The sequence below is a fragment of the Canis lupus genome, chromosome 1 (assembly GCF_011100685.1).
Source record: "Canis lupus familiaris isolate Mischka breed German Shepherd chromosome 1, alternate assembly UU_Cfam_GSD_1.0, whole genome shotgun sequence".
Taxonomy (NCBI): Eukaryota; Metazoa; Chordata; class Mammalia; order Carnivora; family Canidae; genus Canis; species Canis lupus.
In genome coordinates this window covers 45,624,940-45,648,269 of record NC_049222.1, presented here as the reverse complement: position 1 = coordinate 45,648,269, position 23,330 = coordinate 45,624,940, and the positions used below count along the sequence as shown (strand labels likewise).

The following is a 23,330-nucleotide window of genomic DNA, read 5'->3' as shown; positions in this document are numbered from 1 at the left end:
ATCAGGACGAGATGTAACCTAATTAAATTCAACAGTCTACAAAAGGATGTGTTCAAACAATTTCCCTTCATTATGAATTCTCTAATATAGACACTTTCAATTTAACACAGGATACCGCAGAGGGGCACTTCTTTTCTGGGATCTTCAAAGTTACTTGAAGCTTCTTAAATTCCTATTTTTAAAGACACTGAGAGAAATGAATGACAGCCTGAGTTTCAAGACAGTTGAAGTGTTACTCCAGAGCCCAGTGTAGAATATATATCTGTGGTATCACAAGACTGCACAAAATCAATTTTAAATTTTTAGGTTCTGTTTTGTTTTGTTTTGTTTTAATGGCAAGTCGGATTGTTCGAGGCCAAACTCCTGAGAGTCAGCTGCTGCACAACGTCACCTTCTGTAGAGACCACCATGCTCAATGGCAGAAGATGGCCCAGTGCCCCATGCCTCAATTTTCTGGCAAGGAGCCTTCGGTAAGACTGAACCCAAGAGCTTTGTAAAAATAACTGTCTCCATCATTAAAAAAAAAAAAAAAAAAAAAAAAACCTAGAGTTTTATGTGCTTGAGAAAGGAACAACCCATGTCACCACTAGACAAAGCCTACTCTTTATTAAGTGTGCTAATGGAGAAATCTAGTTATGGATCATTTTAAAAGAGGTTTACTGCCAAAAAGCATTCTGTCCATTTTGAAATGTGCTCTTCCATTCACGGTTAAATGTGGATGTCTGTCACGGTGGAATGCACAGCACTGCAAGCACTGACCATGTCTCTGGCCTGCCACCCTCTCTTTGCTCAGCAAGCCCTGCTCCCTGTCCCCCTGCAGAACTGCCTTCTCCATTCTGGGAATTAATAGCACCACCTCTCCAACAAACGTTAAGCAATAAACAAATGAGAAGCTTGCCCTCTTTATTGAGCTTGCCTTCTTGCATCCTACAACTTTGGGGATCAAAAAAAGTGGGGTAGTAAATGCATTTACTTCCTATCCTAATTAAGCTGTCATGACTGCAATAATGACATTAGACAAAAAGAGACCTAATTCATTAGAGTAGATGATAATGTCCACAAAATCTCAAAAATAAGATTTCCCGGGCATGTTGTCATCATTACAGTTTGTGGTATAGGTAAGTAGAAATAATGACCTTATTTGTTCTCCTCGGTTTCTTCGAACAATGCAAACCCTGGAGCAGCTGGGTGATGCACAAAAGCAAATAAATGAAGCCAGCAGATCAAAACTAGAAGGAAACAGTGTCATTAAAATATGTGTCATTAAAAATGGGATAATAGTATGTAAATACTGGGGATTCGGAAAATGAAGTCATCAACTTATGAAGACTATAGTGATGGACTTTTTCTAAAATCCTCAAATATATTACGTCAAGCACTGGATTTTAAAAGTGAAAACTGCCAGGAGGAATGTTTAAAACTGAGAGAACTGGAATAGATGTGCCCATTAGACTGTGGTTCTTTTAATGGTCAGTATAGATTGTCTATGTCTTAAACTCAACTATCGGTAGCCACGACCCAGCCTGCATATTAATGAGGAACACGGATGCCTCTCTAAAATCTTCAGCTACAGCGTCTCCATAAAAAAAAAAAAAGAAAAATCAATACTCTCCCACACCTCATGAATACAGACCAGAGCCTGCTCCAGCAGTGTATGCTGACATTAATTATTATTAAAAGGGGGGAACTTACCCATCTCTCTGTTAACTCTCCCCTGCTACACCTCCTTGCACACCCAAACTCATGTTGTCACTCTTTCTCATTATTTTTAATGGATCCTGATTCAAAGCATGTGTGGGCTGTGCAATTACTGCTTGGCTGAATGTACAATATTCTCTCTGATGTCTTATAGACACTGAATCCAGAAGGCATCCCAAGGACAAGGAAGGGCTCCTGCACTTCACTGCACCACATCTACTCGTCATTTCCTCTTTGCCTCTCCTAACTGCCTTTTCATAGTACTTTCATCAATAGAACATTTATCAATTCACCTTCAGTGATGCACTACCGCCCATATTAGGATAGAGAATGCTTTGTACATCACCGTGTAGACAAGGAACTGATCAAGGGAACCAATTATACCCTCAGTCCCCTTCTGTCTCAGACTCACAGACACATACAAAGCTCCAGAGGCTAGAGCTGCTTATGGACACTGTTCTCAAAAGAAATCTAGTCTTCCTTAGCCAAAGAAACACCTTATTTCACTTAAATACAACATCAACAAGTGACAACAACAACAACAATAATAATAATAATAATAATAATAATAAAGCTAACACTTTATAAATTATTAGGGCATGATGTCAACAGTACAAGAGGGAGTTTCAACTGAGGTAGAGTCAGTGAAGCAAACTTTTTTTAAACGGCTGGTACGTGCTTGGGGTCGCACTAGACACAAGATGCAGAGACATGGTTCCTTCCCCTGGAAATCTTACTGTCTAGAAAAAGAGGCCATTTATAAACACACACATAAAATAAAATCAGAACCAGCATGTCCTTATTTTGTGATGGGAATGAAAAACCAGGAGCGAAAATGGAAGAAACAAGTTTCATTATTGCAGCTTTTAAATCAATGTAACTTTATTTCTCTCATAAAATATTCACTGTACCATGACTTTTTAAGTATTTTTGTAGAAGGAAAAATAAAGAAGCCATAGTGTATCTTAGCATTAGAGAAATGTAGACACTAAATAGCCCTGCCCCTTTACTTAATAGATGGAGGACTTGTGGCCCAAATTTTAGTTTCTTCCCTGTGATCACCAAGGGCATTCCCAGGAAAGTCACATCAAGAACCCAGAGCTTCGACTCTGTGGCCATGAGCTTTCATCTCTACTCTCTTCAACATTCATTCTGAAACTCTGGCCTCCTCCCAGCCCTCACTTTGCCTGCTATCTGCAGTTCTTTATGAGAACATACCCCTAACATTATATTTACCTCCATGAATAAAGCTAAAATATTTAAGAGGCTGAAAGAAACCCAACTAATATTTTTCTCCAACTCTCACATTTTACAAAACAGAAAATCTGAACAAAAAAGGCCCAAGATTTGCTGCAAGGCATTGGTGGAGGGATGGTAACCCCCAGACCAGAAGCCAGGTCTTCTGAGATTCAGTTCAGGTTCTACCTCACACATGGCTCCCCGTGCTCTGGGACATGGCCTCCTGTCTTTACTTACTCTTGTCCATCCCGGTCATTGCTTCAGAACAACATAATGTTCACCTCTGGCCACCCTCATCCCTCACTCCCTAACCTCTAGAGGCTCCAGGAATATCACAGTATAACTAAACTGGGCTTTCTCCTCCTGGCCATTTTATACACTAGCAATAGAGCCAAGGATTAATAGCTTGCATTCTCCTTCCTGACTAACCGTACAAGGAAAAATAATCCATTCTATTTTATCAACATGGAAGAATCAGAGACCATGACTGATTTGACACCACCAAAATGAAGTGTGTGATGTTTAAAACTTTCTAAAATGGGCATGGAAGATTATTTGTAAAAGTACATGGAGACTATGTGACTGTTTTTCCAAATATCGCTCTAAGCTTACATAGAAAGAATTGCATTCTTGCTCTCATTTCTGTAAATATCCAAACCAATTCTCAAAACACTTTGTGGTTCATTCAAGCATAAGAGACCAAAGGATTCATTCCCCTGGTCCAACCTCATCCTTCATGCCTACCCCCTCCTATCTTCTCCCTTACTCCACTCATCATACTGCCTCACCCGCAGCATAGGTGGACAAAAGACTTTCTTCTCGCTGCGATTCTAAACATGAGGCAGAAGAGTAAGGGGGTCAAATTGTTTTGTGTTGCCTGCATAAATCGAGCCTTTATCAGGTACACAAGAGGCTCCCAGGGAAAAAGCAAGGAGGGTTGACATAGGTGAGAAGAGATGCCATGCAAACAGATCCAGCAGTAAACAAAAGAGAAATAAACAAGAAAGATTACAGTAGTAGAAATAACACTGAAGGGCTGTGACCCATCAACAGAACATGAAACAGGATAATGGGTAAGAGAGTAACGAACAACAAAGATGGCAAGTCAGCCAAAAAGGGTTTAGTGAACATGAGTTCATAAGAGCGAGACATCCTTCCAGCTCCTCAGGTAGTGTGCTAGCAGGAAGGTCACAGTGCATTTGGAATCCCAAGCAGAGAATTTAGGGAAATTGCGAAAGGCTTGAGTTCCAGTCATGGCTCCCCAGGACAGAATTATGTCTCCCGACACAACTTTACTCATTCCCACGAAGCCAGGTTTTCCTCTTCTTTAAAGGAAGAATTAAATGAGACTTCAAAGAACCCTTAACATCCTAAAATTCAATGAATGATCCATTCTGTAATGTTTTGTAAAACAAGGGTCAGTACTAATGTCAGCATTGGACAGAAAAAAACACAATTACATGGTAAGTGCACAGGCCAGGCGGTCAGACTCTCAGACTCCTCTGGGGTCATGTTCTTCTGGTGCACCTACTTACCTTTGTGATGTGGACAATCTGTTCAATCTCGCTGAGCCTCAGTTTCCTCTTCTGTAAAACAAACAGAATACCAACCACGTGCCTTGTAGGGCTGTTTGGTATCAGATCTAGTATAAGTCTTCATTTTAAGTTCCCATTCCTTCCCTCCCAGGTTAAGAGGACACCCTATGTTTGTTCACAGCCACTGGTACAAGACTACCCTGCTGGTAAACTGATCATCAGTAATAGAGATTATTCTCATAAAAGGTTAACATAGGATGGGATTTATTAAGAATTGGAAACCTTCATTGTCACAATTGTCCAGAAGATGATTTTGGTCTGATTCTGTAAACCTATGTTTAGAGTTCTGAGACACTACCTTTATGTTTTATTCTTGACGACATTAGATATGCATGCATGTGTGAGTGTGTGTGTATGTGGGTGTGGGTGTGGGTGCTTCTTCAGGCAGCCCCCCAAGTTGTGACGCATTGTTGGCCCAAAAAATTACTGCCCAAAATGTTTTTATTTAATTCTCCTAATTCTCTCTCTTTATTTAAATTTAAATCCTCTCTAATTTATTTAATTCTCTCTGTTTTGGCTCAAGAATGTAGCTCTGTAAGCCTTTGACTTTGGCTGAGTTGGGAACATTTATGACCCTATTGTATGTAACGTAAACATCAATCTGCTTTCCTATTTCTTTGCAAATTCAATTATTTCTAATTACATAAAGGCATCATTGATCAAGTAAGCATAAAAACCAATACAGAAGAGTTTAATCTCTTAAATAAGCTTGTAGACTTCAAGGAATAATTGAGTGTTATAGTATTTAATACAAGGAGGTATCTTTATTGTTGATAACTGGCCCAAAGTTAAAGGAAAATGTCTGAATCCCATCATGTTATGTATTGATTTTGTTCAAATTGAAAATATTTGGATTCTATTTTCATTTCCTTTTCCCCTCTCTCTCTCTCTCTCTGCTGCTCTCTGCAGGCTTGGAAATGGGTTTTAGGCCCTGTGGTCTTATATGCGTGTGAAAGAATAATTAGGTTTTGGCGGTTTCAACAAGAAGTTGTCATTACCAAGGTATGCATGTAGCTTTATGTCTGAATAAAAGCCTGAGTGTAGATGAAAATTTTTTATTAGCCCAAGTTTTTAATTTGCCATTTTTATTGCAGAACTGTCTGTAATTTAAAGGCCCATCTTCTGTTCTAATAATTGCTTATATCCCGTGCGTCTTTTAGTGTGACTAATTTTACTGAAGACAGGGATCAGGGCTCCAGACTGGTACACAGAATTCTGATAAAGGTTATGGTGCAGCCCAGGAATCATCTGTTTTTCTCTTTATTTTGGTTTCTCACTGGGATGCTGGGGGGGGGGGGGGGGGGGGGGGCATGGAGACTGAGTGAGCTTGATGCTACTCTTGGTAACTTCTAGCATAATCACTTCCTTCAGCACATAAAGACAGGGATTTTTCAAATGAATAAATAATAGACATGCATTTTCAAGGGCACATATTCCCACTTGGGGCTACTGAGCAGAAGCCAGGGAAAGGTCAACCTCAAGTTCAGAGATCGAGGGAGAGCTCGAGGGGAGGGACTCCACGGAGCCCCCTCCTAGTGAATGAGGGCTCTGGGGAGTGTTTTCCAAACTTGCAGCCCTCCTCAAAGCTCTCTAATTTTACTGCATGCTGGAGGAAGATGTGAGTAGCTAGACTAAGAAAACAGGTCCAGGAAACTGAAAAATACCAAATACCTTGCCCCTGGTGTTTTAAATGTCCAAGAAGAAATGCTCCGCTAACCACATCTATACTGCTAATATATTATTAACAGAATACTCTATCCCCTTAACTGTCCTCATGAAAGCAGATGCATAGAAATTGCTTCATATTTCTGTTTTAAGCTATTTCCGTGTTGCTGCTTTTAAGTTAAGCACCAAAGGATATCAGGCTATGTCAAAAGCGAGACAGTTAAACTTCTGGAAATCCACTAGAGCTGTTACTAGGGAGACAATTTAACAGCAGAATCAGAACAAATATCAGTAGGGAGATGGGAAACAGAACTAATGATTAAAATGCTGTAAGATTCTCTCCTGAATGGAAAAATACTGTCACAGGATCTAGGTATTTGCTTTTGCTCCCTTCCACCTCCTGCCACAAAAGAAGACACATGGGCCTAGAAAGATTTTTTTTCAGGAAACTAGATGGAAATCGTAGAAGGGAAATTAGTTCTTCCCTTTGGATAAGCAGCACGTGGCAAGGCGCTTAAAAAAAGCCATGAGTCTTTGCCTGCTACTTCCCTACACCTAAAAGTTAGAGCCTGAGCAGGACAGTGCATGAGACCTGACTAAAACGGAACAAAACGAAACATTTCAGTGAATTTGAAGATTGTTTTCCACTTAGAATGAAAAAAATAACAGGGCTAATCAACCAGAGATTGAGAAAAGACACAGATCGTTGAAAACGGTAACACACTTGGGCCCACATTTTTAAACCACAGAGAGAGTTCGGTGAGTATTTTAAGAACTCTAAGCATCATTAAGTGCAATGTCTGATAGACTAGCTCCTATTCTCTTGGTCCTGGTTAACTGTGCTAGCAAGAGCTTGGCCATTGGACGCATTAAGTCACATGTCAGACACCACATGGCACCTGGGTGCAGCTACCCCAATTTCAGATTGCACTCTGAAGGAGATAAACTTCATGCTTGCTGGAGTTGCCAGGCCAGATATAAAAGGGATGGCAGAGATCCTTGGAAGGTCATAGCAAATAGCATATCATAGGCAAATTATTTTTTTAAAAAGCTGATTTTAAAATTTAAAAACCTCTGATGGAACCAAAGCCATCGTCTTCTTCCTTAACCTGAGAAAAAAGACAAACGACTCTCTTGCTCTGATGTAGGTGGTGAGCCATCCGTCTGGAGTTCTAGAACTTCACATGAAAAAGCGGAACTTTAAAATGGCACCGGGGCAATACGTCCTGGTACAGTGCCCATCCATATCGTGGCTGGAATGGCACCCCTTCACCCTCACCTCCGCCCCTCAGGAAGACTTCTTCAGTTTGCACATCCGGGTAGCCGGGGACTGGACAGAAGCTTTATGGAAGGCCTTTGGTGCAGAGGGACAAGCCCTGAAGGAACCCTGGAGCCTGCCAAGGTTGGAGTCCATTTCCTTTTTACAGAGAAGCTAGAATAGTATAACGAATAAGGCATTTTAGGGCATCAACATGCCTACCAAATCCAGCAATATCTTTATTCTAGATGGCAAGTTTTAATCCATTTTTTTAATTTAAGGACCTAAATTTAAGGATTAAAAGTCTAATTTAGTAGATTTCCAGTAGAAGCAAGTACATTTCTTGAAAAAAAAAAAAAAACACACACACACACACAAATGTTCAACAAAGGCAGGCAGTGATCCAGGAGGAAGGAGCATTTTGCTTTCTCAGCTCCAAAACAACACTTGGCTAATTATATGCAGCCTGCGATGAGTAAGACAGCCCTGTGAACTTTTTGCTGTTGCAGTCTGAGGTCTTTATATTTGTCATTTTGGTTTTCCTAAGGACGATGCGTTACAGTCAGAGTGAGGCTGGCAGGCTCCATCCACTGGAGAAAGAGCTAAACGATTACAGATTGAAGCTCAGAGGATGACAAAATGACCTCATGGTCCAGAAAGATGTGCCATTCAATCAGTCAGTGCTGCCTGTGTGTGTGCAACAAGTATTCTTAACCTCCACCGTATGCCAGGAATACAGAGATGGCAAAACACTGCCTCCACTCTCTAGAACTTCGAGAGGCCAAACAGAATCAGCATCAACCTGCACGCAGATACAACTTTGCTGCAAGGTCGATGTGTAGAGAGTTGTTCTGGGAAGGAGGGAGGAGCACCTGTGACATCTGTATTCGATTCCTAGGGTTGTGGTCACAAAGGAACACAGACTGGGTGGCCTGTAACAGCAGAAATGTCTTCTCTCACAGTTCTGGAGACTCCCGGGGCTGAATCTAAACCACAGCAGGGCCATGCTCCATGTGAAACCTTAAGGGGAGAATCTTGCCCTGACCCCTCCTCACTTCCGGGGATTTGCCAGCAATCTGGGACATTCCTTGGCTTGCACCTGCTGAGCAGTCCAGTTACTGTCTTTGTCATCACATGGTATTCTCGCCTCTTGCGTCTGTGTCTCTGTGGCCTCTTCTTATAAATCCTGGTCGTATTGGATTAAGAGCCCACCTGCCTCCTGTATGACCACATCTTAACTTGATTAATTATGCCCACAACAATTCTATTTCCAAATAAGGTCACACTCTAAGCTACTGGGGTTAGGACTTCAACATAGCAACTGGGGGACACAATTCAATCCACAACAACATCCTGTTCAGACAAGCCTGGGCACAGGACAGATGTCCCAGTGTAAATTGCCGCTCTTTGGCTCCCTTTAGCAATGGCTTTAAATAATGGCTTATAGTTGTTTCCCCCCTCTTACAGCAGGATTACCCAATAATCAGGCCAGACCCATGTTTAAGGCCCCAGGAAAATACACACAAAAAGTGTTAAGGAAAGTATTTTGAAAGAATTTGATATTTCAAAGAAAGCATCAAGAGATTCCTTTTTCTGCTATCCTTGGAAGGTGTCAGGAGCCACCATGCATCAGCCGTTGCTATAAGAAATTTGGTGGTAAACACTTTCAGGACATGCTGAGAATGGGACTTCTTGAGGGCAAGGCATTGCCCGTCCTCCTATTTATGTCCAGTGCCTAGAACGGTGTCTGTCACGTATTACATACAGAGTAAATATCTAATAAAGAAATTAATGAATACCTGGACCCAGTATGGGTGCTTTAGCTCATTTATTTTATTTTATTTTATTTATTCATGAGAGACACAGAAAGAAAGGAAAGGTAGAGACATAGGCAGAGAGAGAAGCAGGGTCCTGCAGGGAGCCCGATGCAGGACTCAATCCCAGAACTCTGGGATCACAACCTGAGCCAAAGGCAAATATCCAACCACTGAGCCACCCAGGTGTCTGTAACTCATTTATTTTAACAAATATTTACAGGTAGCAAACTAGGCATGAGAATAAATGTAAGGCACAGAATCTAATCAGCTTATTGTCCCTCTTTCCTCCCTCCTATAGACACTGAACTGTAACTTTGTAGCACTGGGCTTGGTTGTGTTCAGTGGCTAGGAAGAGTCACATGCCTTCATTTCAAACACTGGAACTAAAAAGTAGAGTGATAACAAACCAAATGTAAGTGTCATGTGTTCAGATCAGGCCCCAAGTCAGATGACAACCCCTGACTACTACTCCACTTAAGACTTTCTCTTTTTAATCATGGAAAGGAAGCACTGTAACAGAATTCTAAGATTCAGAATGCAGTGAAAATGCTTAAAATCAGGAATAAAATTAGACACATACACATCACTGTGCTCCTTCTGGCATGGCCAAGATCAATACTTTCATCCCGTTGCTAGCCTGGTCTCTACTCTTAGTGTATACAGTTATCTGGTCTACCAACCAACCTTGCCTTTCACAAACCAGCTAGCATTTCAGTCAATACCCCCATGAGAACTTGGTACATGTTTCTCAGTAGTCAATATGCTTTCTATCTTTGGGGTGCCTTTTCAGCTCACAACCTGACATGATACACCCTCTCCCCTACCTTCAGGACTTCCTGGGCTCCTCTGCCTCACCTCCTACTCCCTCCTTGAATTCAGCCCTTCTTCCAGCCTCCTTGTCTTTCTCCTACAGCAAGAACTCTCCCAAGCACCTTTACCAGTGCTGTTCCCTCCACAGGGAACACTCTTCCCCAGATCTCTGCTAGGCTGCTCCCTTACCTCTCCCAGGTATTTGCTCTATTGTTTCCTAGGGAGGTCTTTCCTTTCTGCCTCATTTGAAACAATGACCCTCACCTGACTCTCAGTAATCCCTTTGCCCCATGTTCTACTTTATTTTTCCACATAGTACTTATCATCTCCATACCTTCTACCTACCTGTTCCTTTATCTGTTTACCATGTATCTTCCCACTCTAGAATGGAATTTCCATAAGAAAAAGGACATTATCCATGTGGTTCATTTTGTTGCCTTTAGTGTCTAGAATAGGCTCTCTTAGTTGGTAATAAATATCAAATGAATAAAAATGAGTTGCTGGAAATAGTGCAGTTTCCCTTCATTTGTTAAATTCATTTGACCTCTGCCTCTGTACATGTGTAGGCATATGTATTAACAGTAGAACAAAAAAAAAAAAACCCTACAATTTATTCAAGACTTCAATATATGAAGAATCAGAATTTTATTGGACTTCCTTGGATCATTTTATCTCTTAATGTTTTGATTTTGACTTAAATCAAACACATGGGAGCAAACATTATAATTTTCCACTGTTTTGCACCCAGAAAGGATTCAAATCCAGCCCCAGGAAAAAGTGGCACCTGGGTGGCTCAATCAGTTAAGCACCCAACTCTTGATTTCAGCTCACATCATGATCTCAGCGTCATGGGATCAAGCCCCATGAGGGCCTTCACACTCAGCAGGGAGTCTGCTTGAGGATTCCCTCTCTCCCTCTTCTTCTGCCCCTCCCCCTCCTCTCAAATGAATAAATCTAAAAAATATTTTTTAATAAAAAAATAAAAGATTTTGCTTTATGAGGTAAAATGGAGGAATTTCTCAGAGTTGATGCTAGAGTTTTCAGTGATTTAACCTGCTGCCCAGAGCCAAGGACACCAATATCCAACAGCCTGGATTTAAAGCTCAGTTTTGAGTGTGATCTTAGAGAATGTATGTAACCCTATGGCTCGGTTTCCTCACCTATAAAATAAAGATGATAATAATAGTATGTAAGACTGTTTAGGATTCAAGGTGACGGTCCTTATCAAGCCCTCCACATATTGCATAGTAAAAAAGGTTAGTTACTGTTATGAGCAAACTAAGAAAGGTCACCTACTGCAGAGATGTCAGTGAAAGTGATGATCGACAGGAAGACCATGTAGGCGAGCAAAGGCAGTGGGTTCAGACAGTCCAGGTTGGAGGTTGATGAGGTGGATGGGTGTGACTCTAAGCAAAAAGGAACCGCCACAGTGTGAATGCTGGAAAGGTTAATCATTCTCTAAGCTGCATCATTAAACTCTGTGTCCAAATCAAAGAGGAAGTAGCTGAGTGAACTAGATAAACAAGAATTTGTGCAAAGGAAGCCAATTCAGGATTGTGAGAGGTCTTGAGAAATGGAGACATTTTTGTTCAAGGAAGAACAATCAGGGTGTCATGATACCTGCAATCAACCACTTAAAGGCCTGAGACGAGAAAGGGAAGAGACCCGGTATGTGCTTCTCAGGAAGGCAAGTGGAGTGAGTTGTCAGAAGACAGATTTCAGTGAGACATGAGAAAAACTATCTCCTGCTTTGAACTGTCCCTACACAGACAAGGTGCACTGCAATTTAACATCAGAACAGGTTGAGGAAAGAAGGATTACTATATTAGCAGGGAAGTTGGATGAAATATTTTCTCCTGCCTTTTCCAGCTTACATCCTCAATTCTAATTATGTGGAAATGGGTTTATTATGTATTTCTGTAGGATTATATGACAAAATTCTTCCTTGGGTTTCATTGTTATCTTTTCAAATCAGTGTCAAATAAATCCCAAATACAACTAATTATAAAAACAATTAACAGTAAGACATTTTAATCCTTGGACACTTTCATTTTTTTTTCTCTCTCGATCCCCCTTATCTAATTATTTATAAACTAATCTACAGTGGGCTGAGATACTAACCCTTTCTGGTTAATGACCTTTTATTTTTATTCTTCCATTTCCATATATCAATATGTAATAAAGCCTTATTAATTAAGATTAACTTGAGAAGAGTTAATTTGAATTATTAGGAGGTCTGGCATATGGAATATTTAAAAATAAAACCCAATTGAACTTTCATGAACACATAGTAAGCCCAAATGGGCCAACCTCCGGTGCCTTCAACAGATATCCCTTAGGGAATGGTTATGAATAACTTAGAAGCCTTTTAATTAGCATATCTTTGTTCATATGTAAATGTGTGCTTTTGGAATAGTTGAGGTTATTTAATACATTCTGCTGACTGAAATATTTTAAAGATTCCCTTTACAATTTATTCAACAAATTGTTATTGAACAGCTCCATGCCAGAGAGTACGCATGGCACTGGGATGCTGAGTGGAGCAAAGACAGACCTAGCTCCTCCCTCCAGAGAATCTGTGGTCCAGTAATCGAGACAGATGCAAATCAAATCATGCACACGCGCCCAAAAAACTATAAAATTACAAATGTGACGAGGACTACGGAGGGAGGGTACATGGGCTATAAATTATATGAGGAGATCTAGCCGACTCTAAGGCGGTCCATGAAGTTTCCCTAGGGAAATGATGATTGGGATAAGATCTAATGAAAGGGTAACTGTTAACCAAGTCCAGGGAGAGGGGAGGAATTGAGACAGAGTATTCTCTGGTTACTTGGATTGTCACATGCTAAGGCCCCAGGACAGAAGGGAGGTACTCTGTATTTTAGGAAATAAAAGAAAAGCCAGTGTGGAGAACTGGTGTGAAATGGAGTAGAATCCAGGGGCCCCTCTATTCTGGATCACACGAAAGACCATCATATTTATTCAATAAATATGCTTCATCCTTACAAAGAAAAATTTGCTAAGCAAAGATAAAACTTCAGTGCCAAAAACCCAGATTTTGCCTTCACAAAAATAAAAAATAACAAGTTTTGGAAATTCCACATAACTGACAAATTATCTCCAAATCATTGTTATTCCAAATGAATGGCTTCTATTAGATTAAATTTATATGAATATACGAAGATGTGAGAATGAATAGGTAAAAATAAAGAAGAACATTAGCAACAGGACGGGGAAGCCTTCTAAACCACCTTCTGCTTCTTTTTTTTTTTAAGATTTTTTTTTTCATTCATGAGACACACACACACACACATTGAGAGAGAGAGAGAGAGAGAGAGAGAGGCAGAGACACAGGCAGAGGAAGAAGCAGGCTCCATGCAGGGAGCCCAACGTGGGACTCGATCCCGGGACCCCAGGATCACACCTTGGGCCGAAGGCAGTGCTAAACCACTGAGCCACTCAGGCTGCCCCCACCTTCTGCTTCTACTTTATGTCTCTGATGGCAGCTGCAGAAAAAGAAGGGAAGGGAAAAGGAGGGAAGGGGAGGGGATGGGAGGAGAGGGGAAGGGAAGGGAAGGGAAGGGAAGGGAAGGGAAGGGAAGGGAAGGGAAGGGAAGGGAAGGGAAGGGAAGGGAAGGGAAGGGAAGGGAAGGGAAGGGAAAGCTCTCTTCTACCAGGCTTCATGATGCCTGGAGCCAAAACAAGCTTCTAAGATCAATAAAAAGAGCTTCCCATGGGAAGAGGTATGAGCTCAAGCTAGAAAAGCCAGGCTTTGTCCTTCCACAAATGGCCCCTGGACCAGCCTGTCTGGCCACCCTCATGCCTATGAGACAGGCCTCTACTTCCTTATGCTAAGTCCAGGCTCTCCAAACAGGGCAACCTCAAGCACAGTTCTGAACACATCCTATAAGAAGCGGTTGAGGATCGCTTTGTTTTCAAGAGCAGAGCGTTCTGGATGTCACAGGGCCGCACTTTGTGATTGCAGGCTGGCCGTGGACGGGCCATTTGGAACCACCCTGACGGACGTATTTCACTATCCAGTGAGCGTGTGCATCGCTGCAGGAATAGGGGTCACTCCCTTCGCCTCTCTTCTGAAATCCATATGGTACAAATGTGAGTCACAAACCCAGCTGAAGCTGAGCAAGGTATGGAAAAAATCGTTAGCTCACACTTACATGGATTAAAAGGTTCAACATCCTTCTATCTATCATCTGCCAATTCTTGGGGAGGATTTTAATTAACTATGAGGGATAAACTCAAGGATCCTTAACTATACTTATGTTCTTAAAAATCTCCATTCGGTATTACATTTATGAGAAGGGTTATGTCTAATCTTGTTAAAGATGACAAGACATAAATTTTATTGCTTCATTGCCATTACAGGACATGTAATTGCTCATGTCAGTAAAATATGGACAGGCTGCAAATGGCTTTGTGACTGGGCTACAGTTAGTGATATTAACAGGCGGCCTTTCCCTTAGTCTCTTTCGCCTGATACTATGGCTGCAGGCGTGCAATTCAGCATCTTCCTTTCATGGACTCAGGATCTTAACAAGAAGCAAAAATGCCACAGTTGGGATTCAGTGGCCTGCTTACTTGGTGTTGCCAAGCTCTGAATCTCTTTTGACATTTCTTGTCTGTTCTCTGACAAGATGCCTCCATAGTTGCCTTCCATCCTTTGTCCTACATGAAGATGGTCCATACTTTAACCCTCTGAGGACCAGCAGCAGACACTCGAGCAGCAGGAGAAAGGAAGCTGTGTTAATACCAAGTGGTGTCAAATCAGGAGGACTCGGAGTGTCAAGCAAGCCTGGTTCTAGGCCTGATCCTACCATGTTTCCAGTTCACACTTTGGCTCCAGTTCCCTCATCTAGCAAAGGAATTCAGTTGATTAGATTAGCATGTCTAATGTGAGTCAGATATGAACATTAGTCATGTGTCCACTAAAGAGAGTTCAATGGTTGAAAGGACTTAAGCTACTACAAATCCTATTCTAGAAGATTCATATAATCTATTAGCCTATTAAATAAGTCCTGTAGAAAAGAACCTCTTTCAGTTTTGTTTCACTCATCCTTCCCAAGCTTAGTTAGTCATGGAAACCTTCTGCCCCTAACATTTATTAAGGAATAGCATCCTTTGAAGCACTCAGGGCAATACCAGAAGGTCTCTAAAGTTGAGGCTTTTCTAACTAAGAAATAAGAGAAAAATCAACTGTCATTTCATGCGTTTCCAAGTGACAGGTGCTTGACATACATTCTCTCATTTGATCATTATAATTCCCAACAACCTTATAAAGTAGATAGTAGCAAGCCTTTTCTCACATAAAAAAACTGAAGCTTAGAGAAACCAAAGTGACTGCCCTAAAAATACATGGGTAATAAAAGGCAGAATGAAGATTCAAACTTAGATCCATCTGGCTCTTTCCATGACATAACCAACATATGGTAGATATGACTGCCACCATTGTATTGTAGGCAGAGGGATGCCTGGCCAGATAATCTGCCTCAGCCTGATTCCACCCTCACTAGAAGCATCGCCTTGAGTGACTCAGATCACCTCTCTGAGCTGGATTTCCTGCTCTGCGCAATGGAGAAATGAGTCCATATCCAACAGGGAGTTTTAATACCACATAAAGACAAATAAATAATGTGATGTGTAAATAACATAATGTAAATGTGTATAAAATGATATAAAAGTTAATTATAGCTGCCAAAGATGTAGATAGAGTTCTAGTACTACTGCTACGAATAGCTTAGATTCATCAAACCATGGCTACTGAAAGCAGGCAGGAAGTTAGCCATTTGACACATACTATCTCACATCATCTTTTTAAGGAACTCACCATTTTTATTCCCATTTACAGATGAGAAAACTGAAGTTGATCACAAAGCTCATAGGAATGATAGAGTTATATTATCAAATTGTCATAATTGCTCTTTCAGTTAGGTAACATTCTCAATTTACTACTGAGGAACCCAAAGCACAGAGAGCTAATAAAGAGATAAATAGTAGAATGAGAGTTTGAATCCAGACTCTTCGAATCCACACTCATCTTCTTTCTTCTATACCACAATAAGTTCAACAAAATGTCTTAGTCCATTTGGGCTGCTGTATCATGGTGACATAGACTTGGATCACTTATAAACAACAGAAATGGATTTCTCACAGTTCCAATGCTAAGAAGTCCAAGATCTATGACTGGCTGACTTGGTGTCTGATGCGAGCCTGCTTCCTGGTTTATAGGCAACAGTCTTCTGGCTCTAATTTCCCATAGCAGAAGGGGATGAGCTCTTTGTAGTCTTTCTTTTCTTTTCTTTTCTTTCTTTCTTTTTCTTTTCTTTCTTTCTTTCTTTCTTTCTTTCTTTCTTTCTTTCTTTCTTTTTTTTGGCAGCAAGAGTCAAATTTGTTGACTTACAGTTTGCAACTCAATGAGGAAAAAGTAGATACAGAAGTCTAGAGGTCTAGAGTCTTTTTCATAAGGGCACTAATTCCATTCTGAATTGTGTGAACAAATCACCTCCCAAATACCCCACTTCCAGATATTATCGTACTGGGGATTAGGTTTCAAAATATGAGTTTGGGGAGACACAGACGTTCAGTCAATAGGACAAAACAAGCAACTACTCTTTTATCTATTCAGACCCCATGACAGTGCTTTGTTATGGTTTATGATAACTTCTCAATCCCCTGTAGGCTTTTTCTTTCCTTTCACTGTCTACCAAGTAAAACCCATCCACAGAAGCAGCTTCTTGCTTCATAGTTTTCACAACATTGGAGGTCACGTTATATTTCACATGGAGATGGGTGATGGATTGCGTGTCTCACTTTCACTCAGTTATTTTCTCATTGAATATCTATTAAGCACCTACTACGTGCCAGGCCCTTTGACACTGACATGACAAGCCCCTCACTCTCTTCACACCAGACTTACAACTCCTCACCCTTCTCTCAATATCTATTATCCTTATGCTTTTATATCATGTTCACAAAGGATTTCATTTCCCCTAATATATTCTAAGCTCCTTGAGTATGACTTCTTTGGGTGTCTTTATAATGAGATACACACACACACACACACACGCACACTATAATTTTTGAGTAAATCAATGAGTAAATAAATATCTACATGCCAAAATGAACAAATGGCTTCTATGTAATTTTTTATAAAATTCTAGATTATTAAGATTAATCCATTTTTTATTTAACCAAAAAGACTATTTGTTCAGTAATTTTATGATTCAAGTAATATGTTCCAATTATTTTACTACAAATAGGAAAAATTCTTATAAGAAGCCACAACATCTCAGAGTCTATACAGAAACCCACAAAATCCTAATACCACCTCCTCCCTCACTATTTTATTGTTATTTCTGGACTCTGTTTATGGGGTTTCTCAAGGCTGTTTCAGTGGGAGGGTTAAGCAGTTACCACAAAACTATAAAACCAGGACATTGATCTCTATCCCCCCCCAAAAAACCAGAAACCAAGGAATTGGAAATTAAAAAAAAAAAAACAACAATGTTTTTATAACTTACGGAAACTGAGGGTAATATTGGGGCGATGTTCCACTGAAAATGAAGGTCAGAATAATGGTATCTGGGAGAAAGAAAACTAAAAGCATAGAATCACAAAATATAACTTGAGAAGTCATAAACTCCCAGCTCTGCATATGACCGTGAAAGTCAGCATCTGTACTTAGGCTAGGAAGTGTTTTATTCAAAGTCACCCAATCGGTTAGCCACTAAGTCAGGATGGAAGCATGCATTTCTAATTTCCATGTCAGGCCTTTTCTATGCAAAAAGTGAGATTTCATGCTATTGAGAATTGTTGCTGAAAATTCCACTTGAGACCCACCTGCTTCGAGGCTGCATGCAAAAGAAAAAGTTTAAGAAGCTTTTCTGGTTTAAAGCCACTTTGTATTTGTTTGAGTACAGCTATCATTAGGCTTATGTAACTAATATTTGTCAGGGCCGCCTACATGTGTTTGAGATATAAATACTCTTTCCACGAAACTGTCGGCATCTATATAATTTTTAAAGTGCAGGAGAGCACAGCAGTACATATTTATCTAACAATGTCTTCACAATTATAGATCTGGGCTATAGTTTTCAGATTGTTCTCTTCTGTAATAAGCAAAAGGGGAAATGCAGCATAGGGGTCCAGAGCTGGAAATTTAAGCCTAAAGAGTTAACTGCAATTAGGTGGGATTTTCTCCCTGTATAAGAGACCAGTTGGCATAAAAGTGAACATTTTTACATACTAGCCTGATGTTGCAAGTCTACAATAAAAAAACCACCTGCAAAGTTTTCTTAGTTGCTACCATTGCAAACTGTATCTCTTTACCCTTCTCCTCTGCCATATTATTCTAGAACATTTCTAAAATGCAGGAGAATAGCCAATAGGATGCCTGCTGCTTCTCTGGGATCATGTGTAGCACTTTCTATTTGAAGCTGGTGTTTTAAAATTTCTTTCTAACGATCTTTTATTTTTAAAGATGGTAGGGAGGAGGGGATGAAGCGGTTAGAAGGAAATTTCCCAAGAAGGCAAAGTAAAAATAAGTAGAATGATGGCTTGCTGGGGGAAAAAAAGTGGGGAAAAGCTGTAATATGTGAAAAGGGTATTTTCAACACACGAGTAAGAGCCAAACTTCACTTAGTTGAACACAGATGAGCACACACCGCTCCTTTGGGATGAGGGAAGGAGGCGTGAGTGGTTGAGGCGTCTCTGTGATCCAACTCAAAGGACACTGAGCGCTGGGGGTGCAAATGCCCCATCGTGATGAACATCCTCCAACGCCTGCCTAACGGGATGATTAATTCCACATCACACTCAATTTGTGAAAAGAGCTCTTGAAAAAAATTAGGACAGTTTGCTTGTGCAAACTGTCAAAATGATGAATGAAATAGGTGTGTACAAATGGGGAGGGGGAGATGGCAGGGACAAATATATTGGCTTATACATTTTAGTTCCCCTAATGTCACAGCCGTGTAGACAGGGCTGAGAGAACGGCCAACTGGAAGATTTGGTTCCTTTTCCTCACTGCATATGTAATCTTTAGACTATAATAAGATAGATTATAGAAAAACCGAGATAATCGCATTTCTTCATAAATTGTCTTCCTTCATCACCTCAATAATACATAACCATGATAATGGGTATTTATAGTGTGTCCCATGCAAGATGGCCTTGGGTCCTTAACCTAATATAATAAACAGATAATTCAAATAAAAAGACAGCTCAGGCCAGTGGGAACAAGGCAAAGAGGCCAAGAAAGGCAAAAATCCATACCCTACTTAAATATATTAATAAAACAAAGGAGGGCCTGCTCTCTTTTCTAATGAATGAAAAATGCACTTAATTTAATCTGTTTAGTTTGAGAAATTATTTGCTTTCCCTTTCCCTCACACTGGAGCTCTGGCTATTCCTAGAATTGATCATCTCTCTGCTAACCACTGACAGTGTTGTAATAAATTGAACTGGGGTACATGAAGCCACATGTGCCCCCCCCCCCCCAAGAAGACACCTGTGCCTCCCATCTTTCACTAGACAGCCTCAAAAGACTTCAGTCCCGCATCAGGCCTCACCATTGCCCTGTGGGGAGGTAACCAGTATTAATAGTTTTAATATTTGGGCTTATTAGCCACACAAGGAATACCAGACTATAAAGTCCTTGTAAAAGATTCAAATAAAAAAAAAAAAAAAAAGATTCAAATAAAATACTCAGTCAAAAAAAATCTCCTTTCATTAGCCTTTCTCCCCAAACTAACCACCACCACCACCTTACCCTAAGGGTTCACCATTGAACAGTGGAACATGTCTCATTCCATCCCTTCTCCACATATTTGCACCCATGCACATATACAGTGTGTTACTTTATATACAAATTAGTAGAGATATGGTTGGAGAGAAAGAGATACACTTTGTTTTGTTTTTGTTGCCCTTCATAATATCGCTTAGAGCACCTTTGGTGTCAATACCTATAGATCAACTTCATTTTATTTACTGTCTTCAGAGTATTCCAAAGTATAGATATCTCACAATTGATGTAGTGATTTTATTATTAATGAACATTTTGGTTGTCCAACAAGTCTTATTAACTATAATTAAAACAAACTGAGGCACAAATGATGTTGGCCCTCACTCACAGGGCAGAGCAGTAGTACAGCCATGAAATAATTAACTTTAAAGAACTTTTAAAGAAAAAGTCTTCAGGGGCACTTGGTGGCTCAGTGGTTGAGTATCTGCCTTCAGCTCAGGGCATTATCCCAGGGTCCTGGGATCGAGTCCCATATCGGGCTCCCTAAGGGAAGTCTGCTTCTTTGTCTGCCTGTGTCTCTGCCTCTTTATGTGTCTCTCATGAATAAATAAATAAAATCTTAAAAAAAGAAAGAAAGAAAGAAAGAAAAAGACTTCAGAGACTAAAATGATTTACAAAGACTGGTCTCAGTCTGATAATGGTTAACCAGAAAAACTACTTTATAATTATATTTTCCTTAAAAATGGGACATGGAAGCCACATTAAGGAAGTTTCTCAACAAGAAGAAATAGTTGCTCCAAAATTTGTTTGTTATTATATTCGTTCAGGAAGACCTTCACAATAACAACAACAAAATAAAAACCAGGACAATAATAGCTACCATTTATTGAGGATATTAAACATTTATTTATATTTTCTAATCAGTCACAGTCTTTATCTTTTTAGGGAGAATTCTTTTTTTTTTTTTTTTTTTTTTTTTAAATGGCCACAATTCCCTCAGTGGAAAGTCTCCATCACCCTATTTGTTTGAAGGTTTTGTCAGCTCAGAATTATTTTGTACGGCATGGATATCTTAGCATATAGCATATAGTTCAGGCTGCTATAACAGAAATACTATAGACTGGGTGGCTTAAACAACAAATGTGTATTTGTCCACAGTTCTTGAAGCTAGAAGTCTGAGATAAGGGAGCCAGCATGGTTGGGTTCTAATGAGGCCTCTCTTTCTGGCTTGCAGATGGCCACCTTCTGGCTGTGTCCTCACATGACAGAGATAGAGAGATCCTGGTCTCTTCCTCTTCTCAGAAGGACACTAATCCCATCATCCGAGGACCCATTCTCATGACCTCATCTAAATCTAACCACCTTTCAAAGGCCTCACTTCCAAATACCATCACATTGGGTCATTGGGTTTCAACATATAAATCTGGAGATGATAACAAACATTCAGCTCATAACTGTGGGGAACAGAAGGTGCTGTCCAGAAGAAAGCAGTCACAGTGCAACTCCACTGGCCTTCTTCTCGGTAGAGGTCAAGGTCAACCTTGGCACCCTATAAAATGGCACACACAGAGCCTGGTGTGCACTTTGCTAATGAAGGGATTCCTCTGTCAGGACTACATCCTTATGATCAATCCTGAGGTTCCCAGATCTTAGAAATAAAGTTGAGCTTCACCTCTTCTCAATGATCACCACCTGTATGATTCACAAGTGCCCTGTGGGAACACAGATCCCCAAGTAAGGCAAATGATTCCCTTTGCTGTCTCTAATATAAACATGTAGTATTCATTCTGTAAGCTCCTCCAAACGACAGCAAAGAGAGAAGCAATCACAACAAACAGCTCTGAGCACTTAATGCTTGTGTCACACATTGTGCCAGATGCTTCCATGAACCATTTCTTTCATCCTCACCATAATCTCATAAGTTGTTGTTTTGGAGGGTTGTTTTGTTTGTTTATACACATGGTAATCTGTTAAAGAGATTAAACAAGTTAAATCAAGTTTAAAAACGTGCCCCCAGTTACCCAGCCTTAAAATTGGAAGCTGGAAGCCTAGGACAGGTTAGAGGTCTCGGGGCCTCACAGTGTTTAATTACTGTGCCACAGTGTGTCATAAAACTGTGTCCTCACATAAAATTTCTGTCTTTGGAGAGGTCCTGGGCCATAAATAAATAGACATATAAATGAATAAATTTTGCCCCCATTCCATCTTCAGGAAATTTATTTGGGGTCTAAAGAAATATAGATTATATTTGTGGTTATGTCCTCCGCCTGTGTTTGGGGATGCCTATCCAGGCCATGAGACAGGGAGTATCTGTGGAGAGTAGTAGCTATTCTTATTTCATTTTCTGAAATCATTTCTCAAAAAGTAGCACAAGTCCATTCCCTTCTGGTCCCAGATCAACCTAACCTGGTCCAAGTACAAGTCTGCAGAATTCTTAGAGAGAAGCCCAGCTGCAGGGAGCATAGGGATGAAGTGGTGCTCACAGAGATCACAGCACTGCATGTTGCCCAGACCCACATCCTCAGAGGTGGGGGTGGCTGAGGATGGTACGGTGGTCCCTGCTGGGAACAATGTGACACTAAGGCCTGAGACAGGCCATATGCACAGAGAACTCTCTAAAACCATTGTACACTCCTGGAGTGGTCTCCAGAAGCATCTGGGAATCCGTTTTGTCTACAGAAATGTGTGAGATGAGTTCTTTAAAAGCAAGAACTTTGTTGCTATGAAAGTTCAGAACTTTCATCTCTTTACTGAGGATGACTCTGTTTAACAAAACTTTTCTTTTAAAAGTAACCTTAAGAAAAAAAAAGTAACCTTAAGTATTGGGGGCCTCTGCTATCAGCAGCAGAACCCTGGAAGCCAAGCTTGAGACAGGTAACTGATTTCAGGGCTTTTTGTTTTGGGAGGCTGAGGAAGGGTAAGTGTTGGAAGATCACAGAGGGGTAGCCTGTTGTTTGGGATATTTGTTCTACCGGTGACCAGGTCCTTGCTACTGGACGAAATGCAGAAGTAGAACTGCCCTGTCCCTTCACAGTGAGTGTCCCTCACCGTTAGAAGGATGAAAGAGAGTCAAAGTAAATAGCCTTTTTCTCTGTTCAAAGTCTCTTTTCTTCTTTTTCTGCCTGAAGCACTTCTGAGCCTATTCAGTTTTTCTTCATTGCCTCTTGCACCAAAGCTGCCCAGTGTCACCTATAAGTCAATTACAGAGGGAAAAACACACAAAGCCATTACAAGGAAGTAAAAAGTATAAAAGGCTTGGCAAGCCCTAAGAACGCTGACACACTGCTAAGCCACAAGAAAGCAAGGACAGGCATGATTTCTATTTGAAAGGATAAGGGTCAGTGTGAGCAGGAAGCTAAGATGTGGGCATTTTTCAAGTAAGGATGATTGAGACGGGATTTGAAATTGACAAGTTTTTTAAAAAAGTAGATGGGGTATTTTTCCTACATGAATGTATTTTAAGCACGTTCCTTAAGAAATGGAAATAA

At 40.5% G+C, this 23,330-nt stretch overlaps 1 protein-coding gene across 1 annotated transcript in view; it reads left to right on the top strand.

Moving 5' to 3' along the window:
* NOX3 (NADPH oxidase 3) overlaps positions 1–23,330 on the top strand; it is a 57,490-nt gene that overhangs the window by 17,032 nt on the left and 17,128 nt on the right. The window contains 4 exon segments of the mRNA NM_001101833.1: positions 341–470; positions 5,442–5,534; positions 7,346–7,599; positions 14,071–14,230. Coding sequence (NP_001095303.1) covers positions 341–470; positions 5,442–5,534; positions 7,346–7,599; positions 14,071–14,230 — 637 coding nt within the window.